The 27,224-nt window shown below is 39.1% G+C and overlaps 2 protein-coding genes across 3 annotated transcripts; one reads left to right on the top strand and one right to left on the bottom strand.

Moving 5' to 3' along the window:
- The first annotated feature begins 4,963 nt into the window (after positions 1–4,963).
- LOC144707452 (microtubule-associated protein TORTIFOLIA1-like) lies at positions 4,964–17,610 on the top strand. 2 transcript variants are annotated; one of them, XM_078580563.1, is made up of 7 exons: positions 4,964–6,333; positions 7,635–7,826; positions 8,717–8,804; positions 8,890–9,593; positions 10,423–11,142; positions 12,305–12,498; positions 17,302–17,610. In XM_078580563.1, the coding sequence occupies exons 1-7, from the start codon at positions 5,569–5,571 to the stop codon at positions 17,345–17,347; spliced, it is 2,709 nt and encodes a 902-aa protein (XP_078436689.1). In that variant the 5' UTR covers positions 4,964–5,568; the 3' UTR covers positions 17,348–17,610. The 2 variants fall into 2 exon arrangements, with proteins under 2 accessions (XP_078436689.1, XP_078436690.1); XM_078580564.1 differs by lacking the exon at positions 17,302–17,610 and adding an exon at positions 13,750–13,949 and having other exon boundaries at positions 4,965–6,333.
- Positions 17,611–22,340: 4,730 nt separating this feature from the next.
- On the bottom strand, positions 22,341–26,217 carry LOC144707582 (organic cation/carnitine transporter 4-like). Its single transcript, XM_078580770.1, has 2 exons — positions 25,382–26,217; positions 22,341–23,777 (listed from the first exon to the last, which is right to left on the bottom strand). Exons 1-2 carry the CDS (start codon positions 25,773–25,775, stop codon positions 22,624–22,626), a joined length of 1,548 nt encoding a protein of 515 aa, XP_078436896.1. The 5' UTR covers positions 25,776–26,217; the 3' UTR covers positions 22,341–22,623.
- Between the last annotated feature and the right edge of the window lie 1,007 nt (positions 26,218–27,224).

The raw sequence follows: 27,224 nt of genomic DNA, 5'->3' as shown, positions 1-27,224 counted from the left end.
AAGCAAATTCCTATAAATTACTCAAAAATATAGTTCCTACAAGTCCTGTCTCTCTCTCTCTCTACAAAAATAATTATCTTTCTCTAGAAGCAAATTTCCATTGAAAGTATTTCTCATTTTGCCACTCTGAAATTTTGAAATGAGCAAATATAAGCAAAATATGGCTTCTAAACACAATTATTTAAAAGTATAAAATCGACTTTCTCTCTTTACACCAACTCTTCCTTCTCTCTCTACAACCAGGCTTCCTACAAATTCACAGAAAGGCAGTTATTAATGAGTAAAATTAAGCAAATTCCTATAAATTACTCAAAAATATAGTTCCTACAAGTCCTGTCACTCTCTCCCTCTACAAAAATCATTATCTTTCCCTAGAAGCAAATTTCCATTGAAAGTATTTCTCATTTTGCCACTCTGAAATTTTGAAATGAGCAAATATAAGCAAAATATGGCTTCTAAAAACAATTATTTAAAAGTATAAAATCGACTTTCTCTCTCTTTACACCAACTCTTCCTTCTCTCTCAACAACCAGGCTTCCTACAAATTCACTCAAAGGCAGTTATTAATGAGTAAAATTAAGCAAATTCCTATAAATTACTCAAAAATATAGTTCCTACAAGTCCTGTCTCTCTCTCTCTACAAAAATAATTATCTTTCTCTAGAAGCAAATTTCCATTGAAAGTATTTCTCATTTTGCCACTCTGAAATTTTGAAATGAGCAAATATAAGCAAAATATGGCTTCTAAACACAATTATTTAAAAGTATAAAATCGACTTTCTCTCTCTTTACACCAACTCTTCCTTCTCTCTCTACAACCAGGCTTCCTACAAATTCACAGAAAGGCAGTTATTAATGAGTAAAATTAAGCAAATTCCTATAAATTACTCAAAAATATAGTTCCTACAAGTCCTGTCACTCTCTCCCTCTACAAAAATCATTATCTTTCCCTAGAAGCAAATTTCCATTGAAAGTATTTCTCATTTTGCCCCTCTGAAATTTTGAAATGAGCAAATATAAGCAAAATATGGCTTCTAAACACAATTATTTAAAAGTATAAAATCGACTTTCTCTCTCTTTACACCAACTCTTCCTTCTCTCTCAACAACCAGGCTTCCTACAAATTCACAGAAAGGCAGTTATTAAAGAGTAAAATTAAGCAAATTCCTATAAATTACTCAAAAATATAGTTCCTACAAGTCCTGTCACTCTCTCCCTCTACAAAAATCATTATCTTTCCCTAGAAGCAAATTTCCATTGAAAGTATTTCTCATTTTGCCACTCTGAAATTTTGAAATGAGCAAATATAAGCAAAATATGGCTTCTAAAAACAATTATTTAAAAGTATAAAATCGACTTTCTCTCTCTTTACACCAACTCTTCCTTCTCTCTCAACAACCAGGCTTCCTACAAATTCACTCAAAGGCAGTTATTAATGAGTAAAATTAAGCAAATTCCTATAAATTACTCAAAAATATAGTTCCTACAAGTCCTGTCTCTCTCTCTCTCTACAAAAATAATTATCTTTCTCTAGAAGCAAATTTCCATTGAAAGTATTTCTCATTTTGCCCCTCTGAAATTTTGAAATGAGCAAATATAAGCAAAATATGGCTTCTAAACACAATTATTTAAAAGTATAAAACCGACTTTCTCTCTCTTTACACCAACTCTTCCTTCTCTCTCTACAACCAGGCTTCCTACAAATTCACAGAAAGGCAGTTATTAATGAGTAAAATTAAGCAAATTCCTATAAATTACTCAAAAATATAGTTCCTACAAGTCCTGTCACTCTCTCCCTCTACAAAAATCATTATCTTTCCCTAGAAGCAAATTTCCATTGAAAGTATTTCTCATTTTGCCACTCTGAAATTTTGAAATGAGCAAATATAAGCAAAATATGGCTTTAAAACAATTATTTAAAAGTATAAAATCGACTTTCTCTCTCTTTACACCAACTCTTCCTTCTCTCTCAACAACCAGGCTTCCTACAAATTCACTCAAAGGCAGTTATTAAAGAGTAAAATTAAGCAAATTCCTATAAATTACTCAAAAATATAGTTCCTACAAGTCCTGTCACTCTCTCCCTCTACAAAAATCATTATCTTTCCCTAGAAGCAAATTTCCATTGAAAGTATTTCTCATTTTGCCCCTCTGAAATTTTGAAATGAGCAAATATAAGCAAAATATGGCTTCTAAACACAATTATTTAAAAGTATAAAACCGACTTTATCTCTCTTTACACCAACTCTTCCTTCTCTCTCTACAACCAGGCTTCCTACAAATTCACAGAAAGGCAGTTATTAATGAGTAAAATTAAGCAAATTCCTATAAATTACTCAAAAATATAGTTCCTACAAGTCCTGTCACTCTTCCTCTACAAAAATAATTATCTTTCCTAGAAGCAAATTTCCATTGAAAGTATTTCTCATTTTGCCACTCTGAAATTTTGAAATGAGCAAATATAAGCAAAATATGGCTTCTAAAAACAATTATTTAAAAGTATAAAATCGACTTTCTCTCTCTTTACACCAACTCTTCCTTCTCTCTCAACAACCAGGCTTCCTACAAATTCACAGAAAGGCAGTTATTAAAGAGTAAAATTAAGCAAATTCCTATAAATTACTCAAAAATATAGTTCCTACAAGTCCTGTCACTCTCTCCCTCTACAAAAATCATTATCTTTCCCTAGAAGCACGTATGCATTGAGAGTAGTTCTCATGTTGAGCCCCTGGAATTCGGAGAAGAATAAATATAAGCAAAATATGGCTTCTAAAAACACTTATTTAAAAGTATAAAATCGACTTTCTCTCTTTACACCAACTCTTCCTTCTCTCTACAACCAGGCTTGCTACAAATTCACAGAAAGGCAGTTATTAATGAGTAAAATTAAGCAAATTCCTATAAATTACTCAAAAATATAGTTCCTACAAGTTCTGTCTCTCTCTCTCTCTACAAAAATAATTATCTTTCCCTAGAAGCAAATTTCCAATGAAAGTATTTCTCATTTTACCCCTCTGAAATTTTGAAATGAGCAAATATAAGCAAAATATGGCTTCTAAACACAATTATTTAAAAGTATAAAATCGACTTTCTCTCTCTTTACACCAACTCTTCCTTCTCTCTCTACAACCAGGCTTTTCCTCTCTCGTAGATCGTCTCTCTCTTTCTCTCTTTAGACCAACTATTATTTCTCTATCTACTTCTAAATTGGCTGGCCCTGCCCTTCTCTTTCTCTCTAAATTCAGGCTTCTCTCTCTCTCTCTCTTTTAAATTGACTCTCTTGACTATCTCTCTCTTAAACGGACTCTCTCTCTCTCCTATATATCTCTCTATTACCTAGCTTCCTCTCTCTTAAACTGACTCTCTCTCTCCCCTCTCCAAGCTTCCCCTCTGTCTTAAATCTTCTCTCTCTCCCCTCTTTTTCTCTCTATAACCAGGTTTCCCTCTCTTAAATTGACTGTCTCCCTCATTCTCTCTCTACAACCATGCTTCCCTTCTCTCTTAAACTGACTCTCTCGCCCCTCTTTCCCTCTCCACTACCTGGCTTCCCTTGTGCCTTAAATGAATCTCTCCCTCTTTTTCGCTCTACAACTAGACTTCCCCTCCTGTTAAATGGACTCTCTCTCCGTCTTTCTCTCTCTACTACCATGCTTCTCACTGTCTCTTACATGGTCTCTCACTCCCCCTTTTTCTCTCTCTTCTATCAGGCTTCCTCTCTAACTCTCACTTCCCCTTTTTCTCTCTCTACTACCAGGCTTCCCCCCTCTCTCTCTCTTACATGGTCTCTCACTCCCCCTTTTTCTCTCTCTTCTAACTCTCGCTCGCCCTTTTTCTCTCTCCTACCAGGCTTTCCCTCTTTCTCTCTCTACAACTAGACTTCCCCTCCTGTTAAATGGACTCTCTCTCTCTCCGCCTTTCTCTCTCTACTACCATGCTTCTCACTGTCTCTTACATGGTCTCTCTCTCGCCCCTCTTTCCCTCTCCACTACCAGGCTTCCGTTGCCTTTAAATTAACTCTCTCTCTCCCTCTTTCTCTCTCTACTACCAGGCTTCCGGTGCCTTAAAATTGACTCTCTCTCTCTCTCCCTATTTCTCTCTCTACGACCAGGTGTCCGCTGTCTTTAAATTAACTCTCTCTCTCTACAACCACGCTTCCCTTCACTCTTAAATCGACTCTCTCCCTCTCTCTCTCTACGACCAGCATCCGCTGTCTTTAAATTAACTCTCTTTCTCTCTCCCTCCTACCAGGCTTCCCTGGTCTCTTAAATGGACTCTCTCCAACTTTCTCCCTCTACAACCAGGCTTCGCAGCTGTCTTAAATCCACTCTCTCTCCCCTCCTCTCTCTACAGCCAGGCTTCCCTCTTCTCTTTAATCGATTCTTTCTCTCCTCTTTCTCTCTCTCTCTACAACCACGCTTCCCTACTCTCTTAAATCGACTCTCTCTACCCTCTTTCTCTCTCTACAACCAGGCTTCCCTTCTCTCTTAAATCAACTCTCTCTCCTCTTCCTCTCTCTCTACAACCAGGCTTCCCTTCTCTCTTAAATTGACATTCTCCACCCTCTTTCTCTCTCTCTACAACCAGGCTTCCCTTCTCTCTTAAATTGACATTCTCCACCCTCTTTCTCTCTCTACATCCGGTTTCCCCTCTCTCTTAAATTGACATTCTCCACCCTCTTTCTCTCTCTACATCCGGTTTCCCCTCTCTCTTAAATTGACATTCTCCACCCTCTTTCTCTCTCTACATCCGGTTTCCCCTCTCTCTTAAATCAACTCTCTCTACCCTCTTTCTCTCTCTACATCCGGTTTCCCCTCTCTCTTAAATCAACTCTCTCTACCCTCTTTCTCTCTCTACATCCGGCTTCCCCTCTCTCTTAAATCAACTCTCTCTACCCTCTTTCTCTCTCTACATCCGGCTTCCCTTCTCTCTTAAATCAACTCTCTCTACAACCAAGCTTCCCTTCTCTCTTAAATCAACTCTCTCTACAACCAAGCTTCCCTTCTCTCTTAAATCAACTCTCTCTACAACCAAGCTTCCCTTCTCTCTTAAATCAACTCTCTCTACCTTCTTTCTCTCTCTACACCCAAGCTTCCCTTCTTTCTTAAATCAACTCTCTCTACCCTCTTTCTCTCTCTACAACCGGCTTCCCCTCTCTTAAATTGACTCTCTGTAGTCTCTACCCTCTTTCTCTCTCTACTTCTACGCTTCCCCTCTACCTTCCAGATCGACTCTCTCTCTCCCTCTTTCTCTCTCTACAACCAGCTTCCTCTCTCTCTCTATAACCAGGCTCTTCCTCCATTAAATCGACCGTTAACCCTCTCTCCTCTCTCCCTCTCTTTCTTCCTTCTCTCTCTACATTTACAAATCTCTCTCTCCTCTCTCTTTCTGTATCCACTTATAAATACCTCTCCCTCTTTCTCGCTCTAGGGCAATCATCTCTGAGCTCTCCACTTTCTCTCTCTAAAACCAGTCTCTCTTCTCCTGTCGCCCTTCTTCCTCTTCACTCTCAAATCCCCTCTCTCTCTCTCTCTAGCTTGCTTCTTCCCCAAGAAACTTCCATGGTATATATATGAGATCTGAGGGCTCCGCCATGGCCACTCCTTCCTCGAGGTCGAGCTCGAGGGCTTCAAGACCAGCGGCGATGGCGATCTCTTCCTCTTCCTCCGCCGGCCCGGCGCAATCTTCTCACCACGCCATGCTCGAACTCAAGCAGAAGATCCTCGCCGGCCTCGCCAAGCTCTCCGATCGCGATACTTGCCAGATCGGAATCGAAGATTTGGAGAGATTGATCCGAACTCTGCCTCCGGAAGGCGCGCCGACGCTGCTCAGCTGCCTCCTCCACGATCCGCCTTCTCTCGAACCGTCTTCTCGCCACTCGCCGATCACCGCTCGCAGAGAATGCCTTCGATTGCTCGCTTTCTTCTGCTCCGCGCATCCCGAAATCGCCGCTGTTCATCTTCCCAAGATCGTCTCCCACATTGTTCGCCGGATCAAGGATCCTTCTTCGGATAGTTCAGTTCGGGATGCCTGCCGAGACTCGATCGGCGCGCTTTCTTCGCTGTATATTGCGTCCGGGGGGGGATTGGGCGGGGAGAATGGCGGATCTGCGGTTTCTTTGTTTGTGAAGCCGCTTCTGGAGGTTTTGGGGGAGCAGAACAAGAACGCGCAGGCTGCTGCGTCGGCTTGCTTGGCTAGGGTGATCGATTGTGCGCAGGGCTCTGCTACGGCTGTGGTTGCTTTCCAGAAGTTGTGCCCTAGAATTTCTAAGCTTTTGGGCGGCCAGAGCTTCCTTGCGAAGGGGGCTTTGCTCTCTGTCGCATCCAGCCTTTCTCAGGTTCGGAGGAAAGATCATTTCTTTATGTTTTTCTTTTTTTGCGGAACGAGGAGGAAACTATCTCTCTAATCGGTTCACCATTGGTCATTTCTTTTTTTTTTTCTCGATTCTGGTGATTAAGTTTTAAACTTTCTTATCTTGCGTTTGTTTTTTCTTTTGGTGTTTTCTCTCTTCCAAAATCTTCATAAATTCTTAGTTGTGTCGGCTGTTTGTCTATTGAATCGGTTTTCAATTTTGTTGTTTCCTTTTCTCACTCTTGTGGTGATTTAATTTGACTTTTTCTTCGGTTTGTCAATGTTTTTGTCCTTTCTTTCATTTGCAATCATTTGACATCTTCCAAACTCTTGTGAAAAAATTGAAATTATTATATAGGGTTCTCGTGTTTGCTGTTTATCTCACCAATCGGTGTACAATTTATCGTTTCTTTCTTTCTCTTCTGGCGATTTTCTTTTACACTTTCTTCTGCTCGGCATCTTTGCTCTCTCTATTTGGAACTAATTTTTCCTTTCAAAACAAATATCGACTTTTTATGAAACATATATCAAACTTAGGATCCAATGAAAATCCTGTTATAGTTGAAAATATAATATCGGTTGCTGGTGTCTGCAATTCATCTCACTAATCGGATCACAGTTTCTTGTGTCGTTCCTCTCTCTTCGTATGGTTACTCAACTGGCATCTGTTTTTATGCCTTCCCTCTCCTGGAACTCATATTTTCTTTCCAAAATCTTCCTCGTAATGGACAGATACAACAAATTGAGGATCCTGATAGAATCCGATAGAACGAGTGGCGAATGTTTGTCTTTTAGAGCTCAGTACGTAGCGTAAGAACGATAACACCAGAAAATGCGATCCGTAGAGGAAATAAGAACGATAGTCTTCAAGCGTGAAGGAATCAAATAGAAGAACGGTAACGGCAGGCGAGACCGGATCGGCTCCCTCCTCCCAAGTAGACGAATCAACCTTCCCTCCTCCCGAGAGCTCCCCCGTAACAACTTCTGAAAAAAACCGTCCCCCATCTGCCTCTGCTGCCCCCTTTATTCACTTCTGCTCCCGGTAGTGCTCATTTGGTCGGGCGCTCAGACTCCCCGCTGGCACGTGACGTGGACGCCCTCTTACGCCGTTTGCTTTGATAAGTCCTGGTGAGGACTGTATCAGATCCATTGAAAATCCTGTAACTGTTGAAAGTGTGATATTGAGTACTAGTTTCTGCTGTTTCTCTTTTCTTATTCTTCATGCTAATGGTTGGTTTGTTCCCGAAATTTCAATGTTATGATGCCTCGACCTCTTCCTCCTTGCAGATTGGAGCTATCACACCACAAACCCTTCCAGCTCTTCTTCAAAGTGTTCGTGAATGCCTTGAAAATAGTGATTGGGCTACTCGCAAGTCTGCGGGTGACACATTGTGTGTCCTGGCTTCTCACTCAAGTCATTTGATTGGGGATAACACCGATGCTATTGTTGCGGCTCTCGATTCTTCCCGCTTTGATAAGGTAATCTTTTCCCTTCATCCTAGATATAGTTCAGGGACGTGGACGGAACGATTTTTTTGTCTGGGGATGAAAAATTGTACTGTCAGAAGATACGGACGAAAATTTGTCCGGGGACCACCGGATGGGACGGTTTTCGTCCCGTGGGACAAAATAACCGTCCAGAGGTCTCGGACGATGGACGAACCGATGTGGACGAAAAACCGCCGGATTCACATCCGATGGTTGAGATTTTGCCACGTGGGTTCGCTATGACAATTTGCATCAAGGTCCTTGTGTTTTTTCGGGCGTGCAAACTGACACTGCTCAGAATTAATTGTACATATGTCCATTTGCATTCTCTCTCCTCCATATTTCCCTTAAAATACTTAGAAAAATCTATATTAATATATTAAAAATATAAAATGGGTTTTTTCGTCCGGGACGAATTTCAGGACGAAAATTCATTCCGGGAGGACTGGACGGGACGAAAAAACCGTCCGGTCCTACGTCCCTGACATCGGACGTAGGACGGGACGAAATTCGTCCCATCCCATCTTTCGTCCACGTCCGGGACGATCCGGAACTACAGTCCTAGATTGGCATTTAAATCAAAATTCTTGGTGCTTGTCATTATCATCAATGGAGTTTGGCTTCAATTTAATTTTTACAAATTCTTCACTCTTTTATCGAGTCAAAACTTATAATAAATATAATTTTTATTTTTTGTTGCTGGTTATTGTTTTAATTCGGTTTTATTACTCTCTTTGTCGCCTTCTCTTTTCTCTAGGTTTTATTACTCTCTACATGAATCATTGTTTTAAGTCGGGAAGTTATGTTCTGAAATTAAATTGAAGCCCTAATATATCTATAGTAATGTTGATCCTCATGTGGGTGGCCTGTGTTCTTAACAGGTCAAACCTGTGAGGGATAGCATAGGCGAGGCTTTAATTCAATGGAAAAAGCTTACAGGAAGCGGAGAAGATGTGGAGGAGAACAAGGGTCTGTCCAATTTTCTTACATGCTGCTCTTCTCTACTGTTTCTTGGAAATGTTTTCTGACATTAAGATATTGAATGATTAATCAGATCGGAGAAGCTCATCCTCAAATGATATTGGAGAAAAACTTGGCCTTCTGAAGTTAAATCCTGGAACTGACCAGTCAGACGCATCTCTTAGAAAGTTTGGGGCTAGCCCTGCCCCTTCAAATGAAAACATCTCTGACACAAAAGGCAGTGCAATCCCAGCGAAGGCAGCAGTTCTTTTGAAGAAGAAAGCGCCTTCTTTAACAGATAAAGAGCTGAATGCTGAGTTCTTTCAGAAGCTCGAGACGAGGATCTCGGATGACCTACCGGTTGAAGTGGTTTTGCCGCGCAGAGGTCTTGAGTCTGCTCTTTCTCTGAGTAGCCGTGGAAGAGAGTTGAGTGATGAAAGATTGGAAACTATTGATCGCAAGGAAAAACCTTGCAGTGGGCCTATTGAGAGAATGAACTCTGGCGACGTGAGTTTGAACAGTATCTTCAAACAGAAAGTGCTGACCCCCAGAAGAGGAGAATCTCAAGATCAAGCTCAAGATAACCTTACTGAGTCAAGACCATATAATTATAGAGATGCCAGAGTGAGATCTTCAGATGTGGATGACAAGGAAGTAAATAGTCCTAGGAATCCAATCATTTCACGGGTTGATGGCCATTCCGAGTCCTTTGCAAACAGCAAGGGAAACTGGCTTGCCATCCAAAGACAGCTGTCGTTGTTAGAAAGACAACAAGCAAGTCTCATGAACATGCTTCAGGTATCCTTTGGATCTCAGAAACCATTTAATTTCATAATTTTTTTTTCTACATGCGACCATGTTTCTTACTGTACATCCCAATTTTTATTTCATTTGCTCATTTGATTTGGATGACGCGAACAAGAACTTTATAGTGAACGCTTCACTTGGTCCCAGAGTAACTGGTAGTTATTTAGTTTTCTTATTAATGCCGAAGTTGTCACCAAAGGATTTTGAGAATAGAACGGAAGAATTGTTAAAACATTGATGGCTGTTTTTCCTTTCTCTTATCATATCAGTTGGGTCCAGGTTTTAGATTGGACTTTCGTTCTCTGTTTTTAGCTTCATCATTAACACCTGAGTTGTTTCAATGTACGAACTTCATGATACCAAATCAAGAAAGGTTCTTGGAGAACTACAGTATAAAGCGCCATTTAATCCCTTTCATTTCTGCATTTTTGCATAAACTTTGATGATTGCTTTTTCCCTCATCGAGCAGGATTACAAAGGTTTGAGATATTTACACAGAGGTCGTAGTTGTAAGAATTTTTTTGGCTAAACGAGCATATCTGGTTTTAGACAACTCACTCTGCTTGACGTTCTTATTTGACCATTTTTGAGTTCGTTTTCTACACTACTAGAAATAGCTCATACAAAACAATAATTGTAAACGGTGATACAGACGCTAATCGTGACATACACTCGACGATATTCTAGAACCGCGCAATGCTCTCCCCTGCTTATCAAACCTTTCTCTTGGTTTTATTTTTGTATATATCATTTCTTTATTCATGAAAAGAGAACTTCTTATTTTCACCTAACCTGGTTGAGCCTTACAAAAAAATACCAGGACTTCATGGGCGGGTCTCACGACAGCATGGTCACCCTCGAGAACCGGGTCCGAGGCCTCGAAAGGATAGTCGATGAGATGGCACGCGACCTTTCTCTGTCTTCCAGCAGGAGAGGAAACACCATGTTGGGCGGTTTCACGGATAGATTCCGCGATCATTCCAATGGGAGATACGCTTTTACCGAGAGATTCTTCTCGTCGGACCCTTATACATGCGCCGGTCCAAGAAGAGGCCTTGAAAGTCTTCCCTCAGAAAGCAGGCCATCAAGAACAGACAACAACAAAGATCAGATTAGCAGCCGGCGGGCCTGGGAAAAGGGCCCGGGCTCAGGACCGTTCAGGCTCGGTGAGGGCCCCTCGGCGAGAAGCGTGTGGCAGGCGTCAAAGGACGAAGCCACGCTGGAGGCGATACGAGTTGCTGGGCCGGTCCCCGAGCTCAACGGTGACTTTGTGGGAAATTCTGGCTCGGCCGGAGACAGGGGCGAGCTCTGGGCATCGTGGAACCGGGCGTTGGACTCAGTCCACGTCGGAGATGTAGACTCGGCTTATGCCGAGGTGCTGTCGACCGGGGATCAGCTGTTATTGGTGAAGCTCATGGACAGGTCTGGGCCTGCGCTAGATCAGCTCGGCGACGAGACTGCCGCCCATGTCCTTTGCGCCATTTCCCAGTTTCTCCTTGAGCAGGGCCTTCTTGACATCGCCCTCTCTTGGGTCAATCAGGTACTAGGTCTGATCAAACTCAAAGTTGTTCGAACTAGCGATTTTTTCCATACGGGATTTCTTGCTTCTTAGCTAATATTTTGTCTTTTGCATTACCAGTTTCCGAGTTGCAAAATTTTGTACCTGTTTTTTAATTCATATGACTAAAAGTATGTTGGCCTTCCTCTTAATTAAATCTTTGCTTCGCCCAAAGTGAAATTACTGTACTTTGTTAGAGTCCTGGTGAGCTAACCGATTCTTGAAATCGTAGGGTCATTAGAGGGACTTTTGATGAATGATCACTCTGTGGTTTCTTGGCACGAGTAGCTGTATCCGGCTTTCGTGAGGGCAAGAACTCCCGATTCGGAGGTTCTTGAGAGTTTTTTCACCTATCGCTCTCTCTTCTTCTATCTTACCTCTTCCATCTCTCCTATTCTCCTCTCTATCCCTCATCCCATTTCTTGATTTTGTTAGATCTCCATGGGGATCGTAACATACTATAACTTATATTTTTTCGGTAACTAAAGCATGTCTCAAGTCCTTGGTACCCGCTATTTTCAAACTGAAACCCGTGATTAACATATATATCTTTCAGATGTCTTTAGTGCAGTTGCCGGCCAAATCTTTATCACCCAAAGGGGATAATCACATATTTACTTGCCATTTTATTATTTTCTGTTCATGAATCTTTCTTTCCTGCCAACTGCCTAGTTTTCAATAAGCCAGAAGAACCAATGGAAGTACAGATTTGATAATTAAAGTTTGGTTAATCGGGTGGTGAGCGTTAGATACTGCAACCAAGTTTGAGATCCATCACCACTAACAAAACCAACTCTGTTTTAGCTTTCTTCAACCCGACCTGCAAAATTTTCTATATTCCTTCTACCTTCATATACTGGTTAGACACACCAACCTTAACTTATTTCATTTACCGCTTACATGAGATCCCATCGCGTTTAACTCGACAACGTTTTCCGAGAATCTTGATTCAGAACACTGCTTTTATCATCTTATTTTACCTTTATATCTCAACTATTTCAGGTGGTTACCGCTTTGTCGGGTGACCGCCCTCTTTCAATCATCTTTCAATAAAAAATCTCAATTATTTCTAATAACTACTAATTTATGGGTAAAATTATCAAATTAAACTGCAAATATTATCTTATTTCAAATTTGTCCACAGTTGGTAGATTTGGTTGGAGAAGAAGGGGGGTGCCCTCCCGGCGTGCTAAAGGGGGAGACCAAGAGGGAAATCCTTATGGCCCTCCATGCCGCGTCGTCCATGGAACTACCGGAGGAATGGGAGGGGCCGTCGCCAGAGCAGATGGTGCGACGGTTAGCCTCTGCCTGGGGCATCAACCTTCAGCAACTTCTCAAGTAAGTTGGCTTTGAAACCCATCTTTTTGGTTTAGGATACTTTCATCTGTTGATGGGTAGGTAGAATTTGTATTGATATAAATATTTAGTCCTCCATTCGAAAAGTTTTCTATCAATTGAGCGATCTCCGAATGGATCTCTTTGATTTAGGTTATTTTCTATCTGCTTAGAACCAAAACTTATGATCAGTATAGAATGTGCGTTGATATAGATATTTTTTCCTCCACTCGAAACTTTTTCGATCATTTGAGCGATCTCCGAATGGATCTCTTTGATTTAGGTTATCTTTTTTCTGCTTAGAACCAAAACTGATGATCAGTAACAGAATGCGCATTGATATGAATATTAAGTGTTCCATTGGAAAGTTCTTCTGTCAAGTGAGTGGTCTGTGAACTGTTCTCTTTGATTTAGTATATCTTTCTCTGCATAGAATTAAAACTGATTGTGTGTAGATAGAATTTGTGTTGATATAAATATTTTCTCCTCAACTCCAAAGTTTTTCTATCTAGTGATTGGATGTGAACCTGACTTTATGATATATGTTATTTTTATCAGCTTAAAGCCGTAACTGATGATGAGTATGTTTAAATTTATTGACGTAAATATTTAATACACTCCAAAGTTTTTCTGCCAAGTGAAAGGTCTGTGAAACTATCTTTTTGATTTCAGGATTTTCATAATAAAATTATTTGACTTAGGATATTTTTTATCTGCTTAGTACCAGAAACTGATGACGAGTGAGATATTATTTGTATTGTTATACATATATACATCAAGTTTTTCTATGAAGTGAGTAGTCACTGAACTTATCTTTTTCATTTAGGCTAGTTTTATCGGTCTAGTTGAAGAAACTGATGATGAGTAGATATAGTTTTTTCCTACTGAATGGTCTCTGAATTCATCTTTGTGATTGGCTTATATTTTTTTCGTTGTGAATTCATCTGGTTTTATCTGATATAAGTTTAACTTTCATCAATATTATCTGGAGTGATCTCTCAACTTTATATTAGACCTTCTATTCATGTGCTTGGAGCCAGAAATGATGATGGTAGAACTTACATTGAATTTTCGCAAACTCGATACACACTCTGGTATTACAAATTTGTCTCAAGTGGGTGGTATCCTCCATTCTTTTCCTGTGCTTAGAACTGGAAATGATAATTAGTTGTTAAAATTTAAATTTAATGTCTCCTGACATAGATGTATGTTCTACCCATCTATGTGATTTAGTATCTTTTCATCTGCTTATAGCCAGGAAATGTTGATTACCAGACATCACTGACATAAGTATATATTTCATTATCTCATGGCTTTTCTTCCAGGTGAGTATTCTTTGAAACCCATTTATGTTATTTAGAATTATTTCATGTGCTTCGAATAGGAAAGTGTCATTGTTTCTTTAATAAAAATGATATATACATTATCAATGGTGAGATTTCTTTCATTTATACCTGCTACTTATTAGTGGTAAAATAATGAATCTTTATGAGATTAATGGCCTATGTTTTAGTACATTGGGATCATGTTACAAAGAAATTTCTAATTTACCACTTAAGAAATTTATTTCAGTACATGTGGATACTATTTGAAAGAAATATTTAACCAAAATAAGTTTTTTCTGTTATTTTTCTTTTGAAAGCCTTTGATGAAAGACTTTGTATTTTCTCATCTTTAATAATTTTATACAGGAATGTATATTTGTATATTATTAACATTTTTCTTTCAACATAAAATCTTTACTTCATATGAAACATTTAGAAAATGAATACAAGAGAGATTCAGTAGAACATTAACTCACTTTTGCCTTCATTTTCCTTCTGTTGCCAAAAATCATTTTATATTTAATGTGTGTGTAATACATTAAACCTTTGGTATTCTTTATTTATGCTTTTTCAAAATGAAAGCCCAACAAGTTCCAAGATACTGTCACTAATTAATCTCAAACATTTTACCATGCAATTATGACAAAGTTACATAACAAGGAAAGTTTCAAATAGTGTTAGATTTATTGACAATGTGGATTCATTAAGTGTACTATGCAAGTCCAATAAATGTGCAAAAGATCAGACATAATCCTTGGATGGGCTGATTGGACTAGTCGTCATTCTTAAGCAAATCAGTCAATAAATCAACCAATCAAAAATTTATAGATAAAGATTTGAGGTCAAACTCAAGATTGAGATATTCCTCTCAGCCCATAGCAGAGACTAGAGATAAGAAAACAAATCGGAATGGGTACTTCAAATTTTTTTGATCACCCAATAAAGGGTAAACAGGGTAAACATTGTGATGCTAACATCACCTGATATATTGTCCTACCATCTTCTGAACCACATGCCTGCAAATGATGGTGTGTCTAGAAGCAAAACATCTGCCTTTTTCGTGATCTAATTTTTTTTAAAAGGAAAACATAATCAGATAGCGAAAAAGAATAAGAAAACAAAATCAGAATTAGATCTAATTCTGTTGCCAGAAGCAAAACATCTTGGGGACTTGCTCCCATTCTATCACATTTAGTTTTTTCCAACTATGTTACCTACAGTGAAACTTAGAAGATTCACCCTTCTCTATCCCTTCAAGAATGAAACTATGGTCAGGTTGAGTGCAGATTCAATCACGAGATTTGAACATTTTCTTCGTACTGGGGAAGAGAATATTGCTCCCTACATCAACACTGTTTTGTGCGAGGCATCAGCATCAGATCTCCTACCCACCCAATTTTCATTAGAAAAGAACAGATAAACATAATCATTGATGCATAGCCAAAACCCCCTAAACTATGATGCAACATGCTTCTATTCCTCAATGCACCTGGGATGAAGCCATCACGACTGCTGTCTAGATAAACAATCAACTTCTGACAACAGTTTCGGGTCACAGATCTCCATAGGAGGTATTAATCTCTACCCCTCTAGACTAAGATCTTACCATTTTTTGTTGTCTTTCTTAATAAAACTCTCAGGTCATATTTTTTGTTTACTCAACACTCTGAACATTGTGTCATGCTCACATGCTACACCCATTATCATGGGTATCGATGCTACTACCTCTGCTCCCAATGCAGATTTATTTCTTGGGATGTGCTCTTTGAGGAATGCACATTTCCATTCATCACGTGGTCCTCTAATATGTCTCCCATGCCAGCAACTCCTAGTCTCCTCAACCCTTTACCTCTCTTCTAAGGGGAATTACCACTTCCTCCAATGTTTCTTTTTTCTTCTAAGAGTCTTGACCATCTCTAGTTACTCCATCATCCACTCATTTCATACAGCCACACCACAAGCCCGACACCACCCTTCCCTTTCCTTGTCTCCAAAGTCTACCTCACCCAAGTTCTTCAGACTCCTCTCCAATCTAACACATGCTCCTCCAAGTACCCCTCACCACCTGTTAAGTCTCCTCCACCCCTCCCTTTGGAACCTCCTTTGATTTCTCTTGCTCCTCAACATCCTCTCTGGAGCGAAGCTATTCACGAGGTAATATCTTCTTCGCCATCTTACCTGGAATCTGGCTCCAGCTCTACCCAGTGCCAAAATTGTTGGCTGCAAATGGGTTTTTGGACCAAGCTCCAGGTCGAAGAATCCCTTGATCACAGCAAATCTTGCCACGTGATGCAACACTTCACCCAACTCTCATGTATTGAATACCATGATACCTAGGGTCTGATTTTTAAAAATGATAACTCTTCATATTCTCCTCACCTTTGCTACAACCCATAATTGCAATATCAACAGCTTGATATCTCCTATGCTTTCTTACATGAACATTGATAAACCAGAAATAAGCGGTGAATTATCCATTTTTAATCCCCTATAGTTGTCAATTGCAGCTCATGCAATAAAACTTGTAACACCCTAAACGTAAGATGTATGATGGTAAGTATAGGGGTTGTCCAAGGGAGGCTAGTTGGGCAAATCGATTATTGATCCAATTGAGAGATCTGACCCTAATTGGGATTAATTTGATCTTCAATGAAGATCAAATTACCCTAATTATATGACAAATTTGGAAAGGAGGGTAGAGGAGATGAGAAGAATAGAAGAATCGAGGATTCTCTAAATTAACTTATTTGATCCAATAAAAGGATCAAAGGAGTCAAGTAGAAGGGTTAAGAAGAAAATTTAGTGTTAATTTGTTTTTAAGGAAACTGCGTACCCAAACTGTCTCACTACTATCTCATAAACATAATCTATTCTTGACTAGAAATTAAACTCTTTTTTTGTTATTTTTTTGTTCATAATGTGAATTGGATTTGTTAGCTCAATTCAATCATCACTCCTATAAATCTCAGTAAGGGCTTGTACATGCCGTTCAAGCCAAGAAATTTAGAATTTCAGTCCAAGACCAGGAAGAACAATCAGGAATTTCACTGAAAAATAATCCCAAATACACTAGAATTCAAATACAATGAAATAAAAATACTAAATAGAGTTGATCCAGGCTGGTTCTCCCCTTTGTCTTGCAGCAGTGGAAGAGCTTCGTCCTGAATGAGCTCCTCAGCTCAAATTTTGGTTCTTATACTTAGGTTAAATGGTAAAAATTACCAATTTACCCCAGTACTTAATTAATTTTTTCCCATCGATGTAGGCTTGATCTGATGGATCCAATCGTAGTGATAGAAATATTAGGTTAAGATGAACAAGCCCATAAGATTTGAGCTCAATTTGACTTCAGGATAAAGAGTAATTGACAAATAAATATTGACCAATCCTAACCATTGGATCAATATTTCTTTTATTTAATTATATTTTGATTCACTCAAATGTCGTGTTGATTTCTGATTGGCTGACGCCATTTGTACAGAAGTTTGGTGGCTTCTCTCTTGGCGTGCCACATAACCCCTTCTTGAGCTTTTTTACCAGCGATGTCCACTCAGACGTCGCCATGTCACCTCCCATGCGTGCATGTTTGTATCCAAAGCACGGGCAGTGCATTTACAGCCCTCAAGAATTGTTGCTGCCAACCACATTAAATCCGTCCAATTCTTTTCCGACGAACTAGATCTTGTCAGGTGGCGCCACAGTCTCCCTTTCTTGAAAATTTGTGCAAAAGTCCCTGCTTTTGGTTGCATGCGCAAACCGACATCACCCCCAAAGTAATTATCATTATGTTCCTCCGCTCTCTCTCTCCTCCATATTTCCCTCAAAAAGTGCCAAAAAACCCATAGAAAAATCCATATTAATTCAATAAGACTTTAAAACTATTTTTTCATTGGATATATACGGCTGCATTGCTTACAGAGAGCTACTTTGAGGGTATATTTGCAAAAAAATCGTAAAAAAGGTCCCTTTGACTTTAGAAATTGCTTAAAACTCCCATTCTCCTTATAATTCTATCTAAAATCTAGAAAATTCATAAAATTATCCCCACATTAATTAACATTAAATTTAATTTAATTTTTAAACCTGCCATTTCCATTTAAATAGAGTTATTCAAGCTTAAATAATTTTCATAAAATTCATAAATTAACAGAAAATTAAGGGAAAATCAGATTCACTTGGAATAGTAATTAACATGTAAATATATGATAACAACCTCATTTTAAAGTCTTTAAATGGTTAAAAATGTGCTAATTACTTGAGTTAAACGAGCTTAGGATGTTATCAATCATCTTGTGGAAACTGTTCTCATGTGTCAACCTCCCAGTTTTATTGCTTTGCTTTATCCTTCTCACGTTTTGGCCTTCAAAAGTGCCGTCGTTCTCACCCTTGGTTTTTTTGACTCTCAAACCATTTCTTCACTCGTTGTTTAAGTGATTTCTAAGGGACCAATCTAAATCCTCATCTATGTCAATGATATTCTTGTCCTAGCTTGGATCTCCAAGGCATAAAAACAGCCATCATGGGTTTTGGCTCCGTTCTGCTCATCACTTCCTAGACATCACTCTCCACTGTCATCCTACATGTACTCTTCAACCTTGAAAGTAGTATTATATTAAAGTACTATGCATGGCCAATATGGACCAATGCAAACCCACAAATACTCCATGCTGTGTGAAATCAAATTATACATGCGAATCAGTAGCCAATACTTAATGTGATCCAACTTAATTTCACATGCCCATACATTGCCAATGTTGTCAACAAGATCTGTCAACTTAATTTCACAATGTTGCCAATGTGACCCCCAAGCATGTCATTAGAGGGCTCTCAAGCATCTCCTTCATTATGTATAAGGAATTTTGTAATTTCAGTTAATTGTTTCATAATAATTTCAACTTTTATAGTGATGTTAATTGAGCTGTGAAGCACTACTGATAACTTGCAAATTAACATGATTAATTAATGAATTTTATATTATATTTATGTGTTTTAATGACTATATTTGCATGTTATCATATTAAAATAAATATAGATCATTTAACCTTTCATTTTATTATTAATTCTGATTTTTTATCATTTTTTATGGAATTTAACTTCATTTCAGTGAAGAAATATTTTTTACAGGGCTTTAAATACTTGGCGAAAGGTTGGTAAGTGTTTCCATGATTTTTCTGGAATTTTACGTATTTTTATATAATTTCTTGACCATTATATAGCCGAGAAATGATTTTTACATATTTAAATAACACATATTATTTATTTGGCATTTATAATATATTTAAATATTTACTAAGGAGTATCCACGTCATTCGCCCGAAATTCGGGCGAATAAATGGATATATTTATTTAAATAAGAATAAAGAGAGAGAGAGAATGAGTGGTTATTATTATATAATAAATAGAGAGAAGAGAGAGAGAAGAATAGTCAATATAAGCGGCTATGATTTAAAATATATAAAGAGAGAAGAGAGAGTGAAGAATAGTCAACATAAGTGGCTATGATTTAAAATATTTAAAGAGAGAAGAGAGAGAAGAATAGCGGCTCATGATTTAAAATAAAAGAGAGAAGAGAGAGAGAAGAATGGTCAAAGATTGCGGCTAAGAGAATAAAAAAAAAAAAAATATTTTTAAAAAAGACCCTTTGTCCTTTTCTTTTGTTTTTATTATTTCAGGGTGACGTGGAGCATTCCTAGCCGTTCAAATGACGAAATCACTTGCCAATGATTAGGGGCTGACGACGCGCACAACAACGTGTCAGGGCTGGATCCGAGAAAGCGGAAAACGACAAATAATCATGCTAGCCAATCAAAACGCGCCATTTCCAAGCTTATTGGAGGAGAGATAAATAAATCCAACGGCTCAGATATTTTTCTCACTAAAACCTTGATATCTTGAGATCTACATGTCCGATTAGGCTGAAATTTTGAGGGTAGGTTCATCGTTTCCCCCTCTACAATCCAGACGGTTGGATCTTTAAATGGAGGTCTGGAAAAGGGCGAAAAGTGCTTTTCTGATGCTCTCCCCCAAGCAATTGGCCAGGAAGGACACAAGAGGGGTTCTTGAAGTCGACAGATCTTTCTTCTGCACTCAAAAATGTAAGTTTCTGATTTATATTTCAACAATCTTCTTGAATGATTCTAAAACGCCGAGGCATGGGTGGAATGTACATGCCCTAGAAGTGTGTTTTGAATGAAATTAGCACTTTTTTTTTATTCTGATCCAAGATATTATTTTTTATCCTTAATTCTAGATCAATTTAAAACATTTCTGCTTCATTAGATTTTTGATTTAGGGTCGGATTTCATCTTTTCCCCAATTTCTTCACTTTCTCTCTCTAGGCTGATTTTCTTAGTTTCTCTCTCTAGATTTCAATTTTTATTGTTTAGAAATTTACTTTAATATATAAAAAACCTAAAATAAAATTTGAATCGAAAATTCATCTATCTTGAACTCCAATTTAAAATATTTTTCTTGATTATTTAATTCCCAATTTTAATTCATAAAATTGTTTTAAAATTCATAATAATTAGGAAATTAATAATCTGAATTAATCTGAGCTTAAAATTATAATATTCCTATCTTGAATTTTCTGACCAAAATATTAAAAATCAAAATTAAATTTTACTTAATTTTGATTAATTAAAGAATATTATTAAGGATAATTAAGATTTATTAATTGCAAAATTAATTCATTCTTGAATTAATTTATATAAATTGGATAAAAATTCTCATTTTTTGCCTCCCTGTGGTTCGACCCCTTACTTGCTCTATATGCATATTTAGTGATTAAGAAAAATTATAAATTTTATTACATAAGTCTAAAACCCAAAACAACGAGATATTTTACGTGCATTTTTTAGGCTTATCAACTACACAGATCATTGTTAGACCAATAGCTATAACATATTCTTGGGATGTAGCTTGATTGGCTGGTTGTCAAAGAAGCAATCTACTGTGGCATGCTCTACCACGAAGGACGAATGCAAAGCAACCACCATAGCCGCATAGTAATTATTACGGGTACAATCTCTCCTAAATGAAGTTTATTATTTGTTTAAACCTAATCACATATTGCGATGCGATAAGCTAGGAACAACATACCTCACAAAAAATGATGGATATTATATGGCCATCAAGTCAATCATATCGTCATATTTTATTTAAGTTCATTGAAAAAAATATTTATTCATTATTATTTGTGTGTGACATTCATAATGAAATCCATGAATACCTACGATGCCATAGTGAATTATGATGAGATCATAATATATCAATCACTAGTCTTTAAACATGTAATGTTAATATTTTTATATGATGGATAAGAGAGATAGATAAAAATCACCAATCCTGTGCGCATTAGTGCGGAGATAGTAATGATAGATGGTGGGTGCTCTTTTAGAGAAAGCGTTTAGTGAATTTATCCATATGAATCCCTGAATGGTATGTCAATCAAGTTGATTCAGGTCAATGTTGTCTGTGTGACCTAGTAACATGAGACCTAAGGACATCTCGTAGATATATTAAGAATTATGGTTTGACTACGTCTTACAATTATATAACTATGAGATTCAAATACGTCTTGACTTGGATATATTAAGGAGTACATGGAGGTGATTAATTGGTCAAGATGAGATCGTTCACGTTGGTATTAGAGGTGATTGATTCAAGGAAGAGGATGTAGCTAAATCCTTGGCCAGGGTGGTAAGAATATTAGGGAAGGCGTTCTTCATGATCCTCAATATACGTCAGAGGTAATTGAATAAAAATTATGTTTTGATGATTAATCATATCCTAAGCCATTCAATAGTCTTACATAGATACACAAATTACACATAAAATGTAACCAAATATTGTAAAGGTTCCATGAGAGAGTTTTACTTTTATCTTCTAGAGCACAAGATGTAGCTTGGCACCTACAAGATGGAAATGCCCCCTCCCCCTTTTAACCTATCAACTGGGTTAAATCGATCTTTAGTTAATTAATATATATGTTAGGATGGTTAGTTGATAAGGTAGTCTAATAATTTCAATTAGAATATTATAGTTATTAAATAGAATGATACATGTACATAGAAGGTCACACACATAGATTAGAGGGGCATTATTGGATATATCTTTTAGTTCAAAAACAATTAGGAAACATTTGAAGTAAAATATAAATACAGGATGGACACCAATTTTAGGCACCAATGCCAGACTTAAATGTCCCCTCCCCCCTTCTTCCTTATCATTTTACTCTTTTAACCTAGAAGAGTGTCTTCATGGTCATAACATCTACAAGAGCTTCAAATAGAGTTGAAGAGGAAGAATGAGTTATCCAAGGTTACCGTGATCATGTGGATACTTCTAGGCTACACATGTGAATATCTTCATAACAATCTCTAAGGGAATACCTGAAGGGTAGCAAAAGTTCTGCACAAGATACACACTTTTTTGTTTAAGTTTAGATATTAACTTGGAATCAATTTCTGAGTCTACTGCAGTAAAATGTGTTTTCTAGCCTTCAACCGAAGCGTGAGAACCCAATAGAAATTCCTGTCTTTAATGCATGTACTAAACATTAAAATTGATTATTACAATTCACAAGAATGTAGCAACAGGAGATCCACATGTATCCCTCCTCTCTACTTGTAGTCAAATCGCGCATGCTCATTTAACCGATGGGAAAATGTAGATTCCCACAGATGTGGTCCAAGCTCAACCTTGGACCAAGCATGAGCTTGACAAGACGTGTTAAGGAATACATGAAGACTGCCACCTCTTCTAAAAAAACGGTAATCCAATTTAATCCAACAAGGAATTCCTAATTACTAATACCCACCACTGATCCTTCATTAGTATTCCCCACCCATTCCGAACTCTCTCCTTCCTCCATGCCAGCCAGCGTGTCGTACAAAGGCTTGTTCATCGTCTCCGGCAGTAAAAGCGCCAACAATCCACCAGCAACGCCACAGAAGCCAAACATAAGAAAAGGAATCCTCTCCCCCAACACCACCACCATCGGCGAAAGTATCGCCCCAAGCTGAGACGCCTGCGTCGCACAACCAAGAGCAGCGTTCCTCACCGTCGTCGGAAAGAGCTCCGCCGTGTAGATATAAATCAAGTTATACGTCGCCGACACGCTGAATATGCCGATCACACCGCACACTAGCCTTAGCTTCTTCATCTCAACGGCTGCGATGCCGCCAACAAGGCAGAAAAACCCACTAACCCACATCGTTCCCACGCTGAGAGGTCTCCTCCCCAGCCATTCCAGAAGCGTCGCCGTGATCAGATACGCCGGCATCTCCGCCACGGCATTAACGAACACGCTCAGATAGACGCTTGTCTTCAAGTTAACGACGTTGAGGCTGAGCCCGTAGTAGATTATCGCGCAGAAGAAGGCGATGAAGACGACCAGCGCGAGGCGTAATCTCGTCAATGGCGTGAGAATAACATCAAGCAAAGTCCCCTTCTTCTCGTTATCGCCGTCTAGTGTTAGGGTGATGCCGTCGGGGATGGTCTTGCCGTTGGTCTTAGCGATTGCTTTCATGATGTTCATCGCCTCTGCTGTTCTTCCTCGGACGAGGTACCATCTCGGAGACTCGGAGATAGAGGGTAGTGCAGCGACGAGGAAGAGGATGGATGGGAGAGAAGTGATAAGGTAGAGAGCTCGCCATTGAGGGAGGAGGAGGGCGGTGAGGGTGAGAGCGGCGATACCGGCGGAGAAGAAGTAGAAGGTTGACATGCCGGCGATGCCTCGCTTGGATGGGCCGATGGGTTCGGTGGCGAGGACGAAGGCGCAGAGGCCGACTCCGCCAGTGCTGAAGCCGGTGAGGAAGCGGAAGACGAGGTAGAACCAGAAGGACGGCGAGAGCGCCGTGAGAAGACCGAATAGAGCGTTTAGAGCGCAGACGAGGGACAATGTACCCTTCCTCCCCATGAACGAGTCCGAGAGGTGGCCGAAGACCCCAGCTCCTGATACACAATGGAAATGATCTTCATGAGTAGGTTTTTTTCTTTTAGTTTGTAGAGTTATTTGTTTCGGAAAGCTTCCGGTAGATGAAGCTGAAAGGGGGAGGGAATATTTGTTGTTTAGACTCGAGAAGGAGATAAGGTTATAGATGTAAGTGAGTCAGAAAAGTTTAGGACTTCTAGTGAACACTAGCTAGAACTAACTGAGCACATACCCTTATAAGTTTAAAACACTCATCGGAAAGCTTCCGGTTGATGAAGCTGAAAGGGGAAGGGAGTGTTTGTTGTTTAGACTTGAGAAGGAGAATAAGTGATACATGTAAGTGAGTCAGAAAAGTTTAGGACTTCTAATGAACACTAGCTAGAACTAACTGAGCACGCACCCTTATAAGTTTAAAATACTCATGGGGAGGATGGGCATGCATTATTTTTTATTGTAATATTTCAATAATTTGACTGATTTTGGGTTTTAATTGAGCTAGGGCTCAAGAAAGTCAGTTACCAAACTTGATGTCAACTGGTGGACTCAGTTACCGAAGGATATCTACATCTGAAGACCACAAAAAATACAGATTTTGATATCTGATATCTAGTACTGGCATTCTCCACATCCTAAGCACTAGGGTTTGACAGTCCCGGTTCGGTCCGGGTTTTTAGCAAATACATAGACCTTACCTAAAGTTCGGTATCCGGCCAGTTCATGTTCGGTCCCGGTCCTATCCGGTCAGGTCCCTGTCTGGTCAATTAGACTAGTCAATGTCAACGACAAAGTAGAAAATTTATGTTGATATTCAGGCAGAAAATTTATATCAACATAATGAAGCTTTAGAACTGCAGGCAATAAATTTATACCCCTTCGCCTCCATCCTTTGTAAATTTTACAAAAAAGATATTAGATAAACATTTAATATTAAATAATGAATTTAATTTTTCTAAATATTAAATAATTATTTACTTCCCATTCCAGTATTGTTTGACCCTTGGACCCCAACCGATCCACCCTCAGATGGAGTACCTACAGTCCCGGTTCGGTCCAGTCTAACCGGTCCTCGATCTTAAATGTCCAACCCTACTAAGCACTACGGTATCCATCCTGATATCCGTTATGAGGCTGATATTCATATCCATCCGATGTATGGTATCTGAAACCGCCCCAATTACAATATCAGTTGCACACCAGGACACCGTTACTTGGGGCTCAATCACATACAATCAAGTTTTCACGTCAGATTGAAGAAAACCAAAGTTAGAAAAAAGAAAGGAATAATTATCAATCAGGTGGAACGAGACTCGGTGGCCGACAACTTTTCACTGAAATAAAGAAAGCCCGAGAAAGATAACTCATGTAGTTCATTTTGGACAGAAAGATGCAGAGAAAAAAAGGAGTTGGGAGAGTTATCAATCATGCACACCAGGACACACCGTTACTTGTTGGACAACCACATACAATCTAGTTTTCACGTCAGAGTGAGGAAAACCAGAGTTATAAAAAAGAAAGGAATAATTATCAATCAGGTGGAACAAGACTCGGTGGCCGAGATCTTTTAACTCATGCAGTTCATTTGGGACAGAAAGATGCAGAGAAAAAAAAGAGTTGGGAGAGTTACCGATCATGCTACCGGCGAAGAAGGAAGACTGAACAAGGCCGACCTTGTATCTTGCGCCACAAACGAGCCCCCATTCAGCGACGGTAGACGAAGCTATCCCTCCAATCCATTCCCACGATCCTGACGGAAGCTCGCAATTGCCGACGACGGTCTCAATTGAAGCTCTGCAGGGATCGCCTGCTGGTCCGGCGAGGCAGCGCCACGCCGGGTCGCGGTCTGCAAAGATCATGACCATCGTATGGATAGCTTCTAAAGTCCAAGCCAAGCAAGTTATCAGGAAATGCTTCAGCTGCCATCGCCCGAACTCCCCGGCGTGCGCTTCCAGGACTTGGTCTATTCCCATGCCTTCCTCTTTTCTTTCACTCTCTAGACTCGCCACTTCCCCCAACCCCATCTCTCTCTCTCTTGTTCTCTATCTGCCTGTCTACTTATCTCTGTCTCTCTTCCTCTCCCTCGCTCTATCTCTCTCCCATCTCCCTCGCTCTCTTCCTCAATCTCTCTGCCATTTCCTGTGTCTCCCTCGAAGTTCTCCACCAGGGCAAGTTTATATATCTCTTTCGACCTGTCTATTTATCCCTCTCTCTTTCTCCCATCTATCTCGCTCTCTTTCTTTATCTTTCTCCTATTCCCTCTGTCTCTCTCTAAGTTTATAGATCTCTTTCTACCTGTATATTTATCTGTCTCTCTCTCTTTTTCTCTCTCTCTCTCTCTCATCTCCTTCGCTCTCTTTCTTTATCTTTCTTCCATGTCCATCTGTCTCTCTCTAAGCTCGTCACCAGGGCAATCTATTATATCTCTATCTACCCATCTATTTAGCTCCATCTCTCTCTTCGTTTCCCTTGCTTCATCTCTCTCCCATTCCTTGTGTCTCTCTCTAAGTTCTTTCCCAGGTCAAGTTTATTGATCTCTTTCTCTGACTCTCGCTTCCTCTCCGTCGGTTTATCTCTCTCCTATCTCCCATCCTCTCCCTCTCTCTCCTCCTTTTTCTCTGTAAGTTATTCACCAGGGAAAGTTTCTGTCGATGCTCACGCGGATCTGACAGTCATTGTCAATCGTTTTGTGCCGTGTTCTGTGACGAATAAGATAGGTCACCGACCAAACCTACAGTCAGAAAACGAGAACGACAAAAAGAATAGCGCGTAGAAAATGCAGCGGCGGGCAAGAAAACCGGAAACGGGAAACACAGGGAGACAAATTGAGTATTCAAAGTCAAAGAATGATGTACCGAAGGAGAAAGTCTTGTTTAAGTTTCTGTATTCGGCCCCTGAATTGCCCCTGTTTTCACTGAAGATATTTATTTTCTTCCTGGTTGACTGCTCTAACAAAACTTTCCCCTTTAACCCCATCCTAAATGGCTTCCATCACATCACACTCGTCAAAACAACTTCCGTCGGTTTGTTAAATATATCACTATTAAAAACCCTTTGAGACTCCGTCCACTCTGAGAAGATCTTCCACACCCATCCTACAATGATACGGGTGCGTTACAAAGGTAATGGAAAAAAAGATAAAAAAACACAAAATACAAGATGATTGACTTGGACTAATCAAATATCTATCAATTTTACTTACCTACCTACCTACCTGTCTATCTATCTACCTTAGTTTATACAAATAGAAAGTAAGTTACAGAGTCTTTGACTAAGAACTTTGGAAATGGTTTTATACGTTACATTACATATGAAAATTGGTTTCATTTCTGAAAAAAATGATGATTGCTCAGTTTTTGGTATATTATAACTGATACATTTGCCTTCCAAGCTGTAGGTGGATATTTAGCCTAAGACAATTGATGAATATCAGCGTAAAATTATTTTAACTATCTCTCAATACCATGTGGATC

Source organism: Wolffia australiana, chromosome 9 (assembly GCF_029677425.1).
Source record: "Wolffia australiana isolate 7733 chromosome 9, ASM2967742v1".
Taxonomy (NCBI): Eukaryota; Viridiplantae; Streptophyta; class Magnoliopsida; order Alismatales; family Araceae; genus Wolffia; species Wolffia australiana.
The sequence above is the reverse complement of the archived record's forward strand: the minus strand, read 5'-3'. Positions and strand labels throughout refer to the sequence as shown.

Bases quoted from the DNA above. Each gene is read 5' to 3' on its own strand.
- LOC144707452 (XM_078580563.1), top strand. From the start codon at position 5,569: ATGAGATCTGAGGGCTCCGCCATGGCCACTCCTTCCTCGAGGTCGAGC. The intron at 7,827-8,716 runs GTAATCTTTTCC...TGTTCTTAACAG, and splicing joins ATTCTTCCCGCTTTGATAAG to GTCAAACCTGTGAGGGATAG. The intron at 11,143-12,304 runs GTACTAGGTCTG...ATTTGTCCACAG, and splicing joins CCCTCTCTTGGGTCAATCAG to TTGGTAGATTTGGTTGGAGA.
- LOC144707582 (XM_078580770.1), bottom strand. From the start codon at position 25,775: ATGGGGTTGGGGGAAGTGGCGAGTCTAGAGAGTGAAAGAAAAGAGGAA. The intron at 23,778-25,381 runs GTAACTCTCCCA...ATTGTGTATCAG, and splicing joins CTTCGCCGGTAGCATGATCG to GAGCTGGGGTCTTCGGCCAC.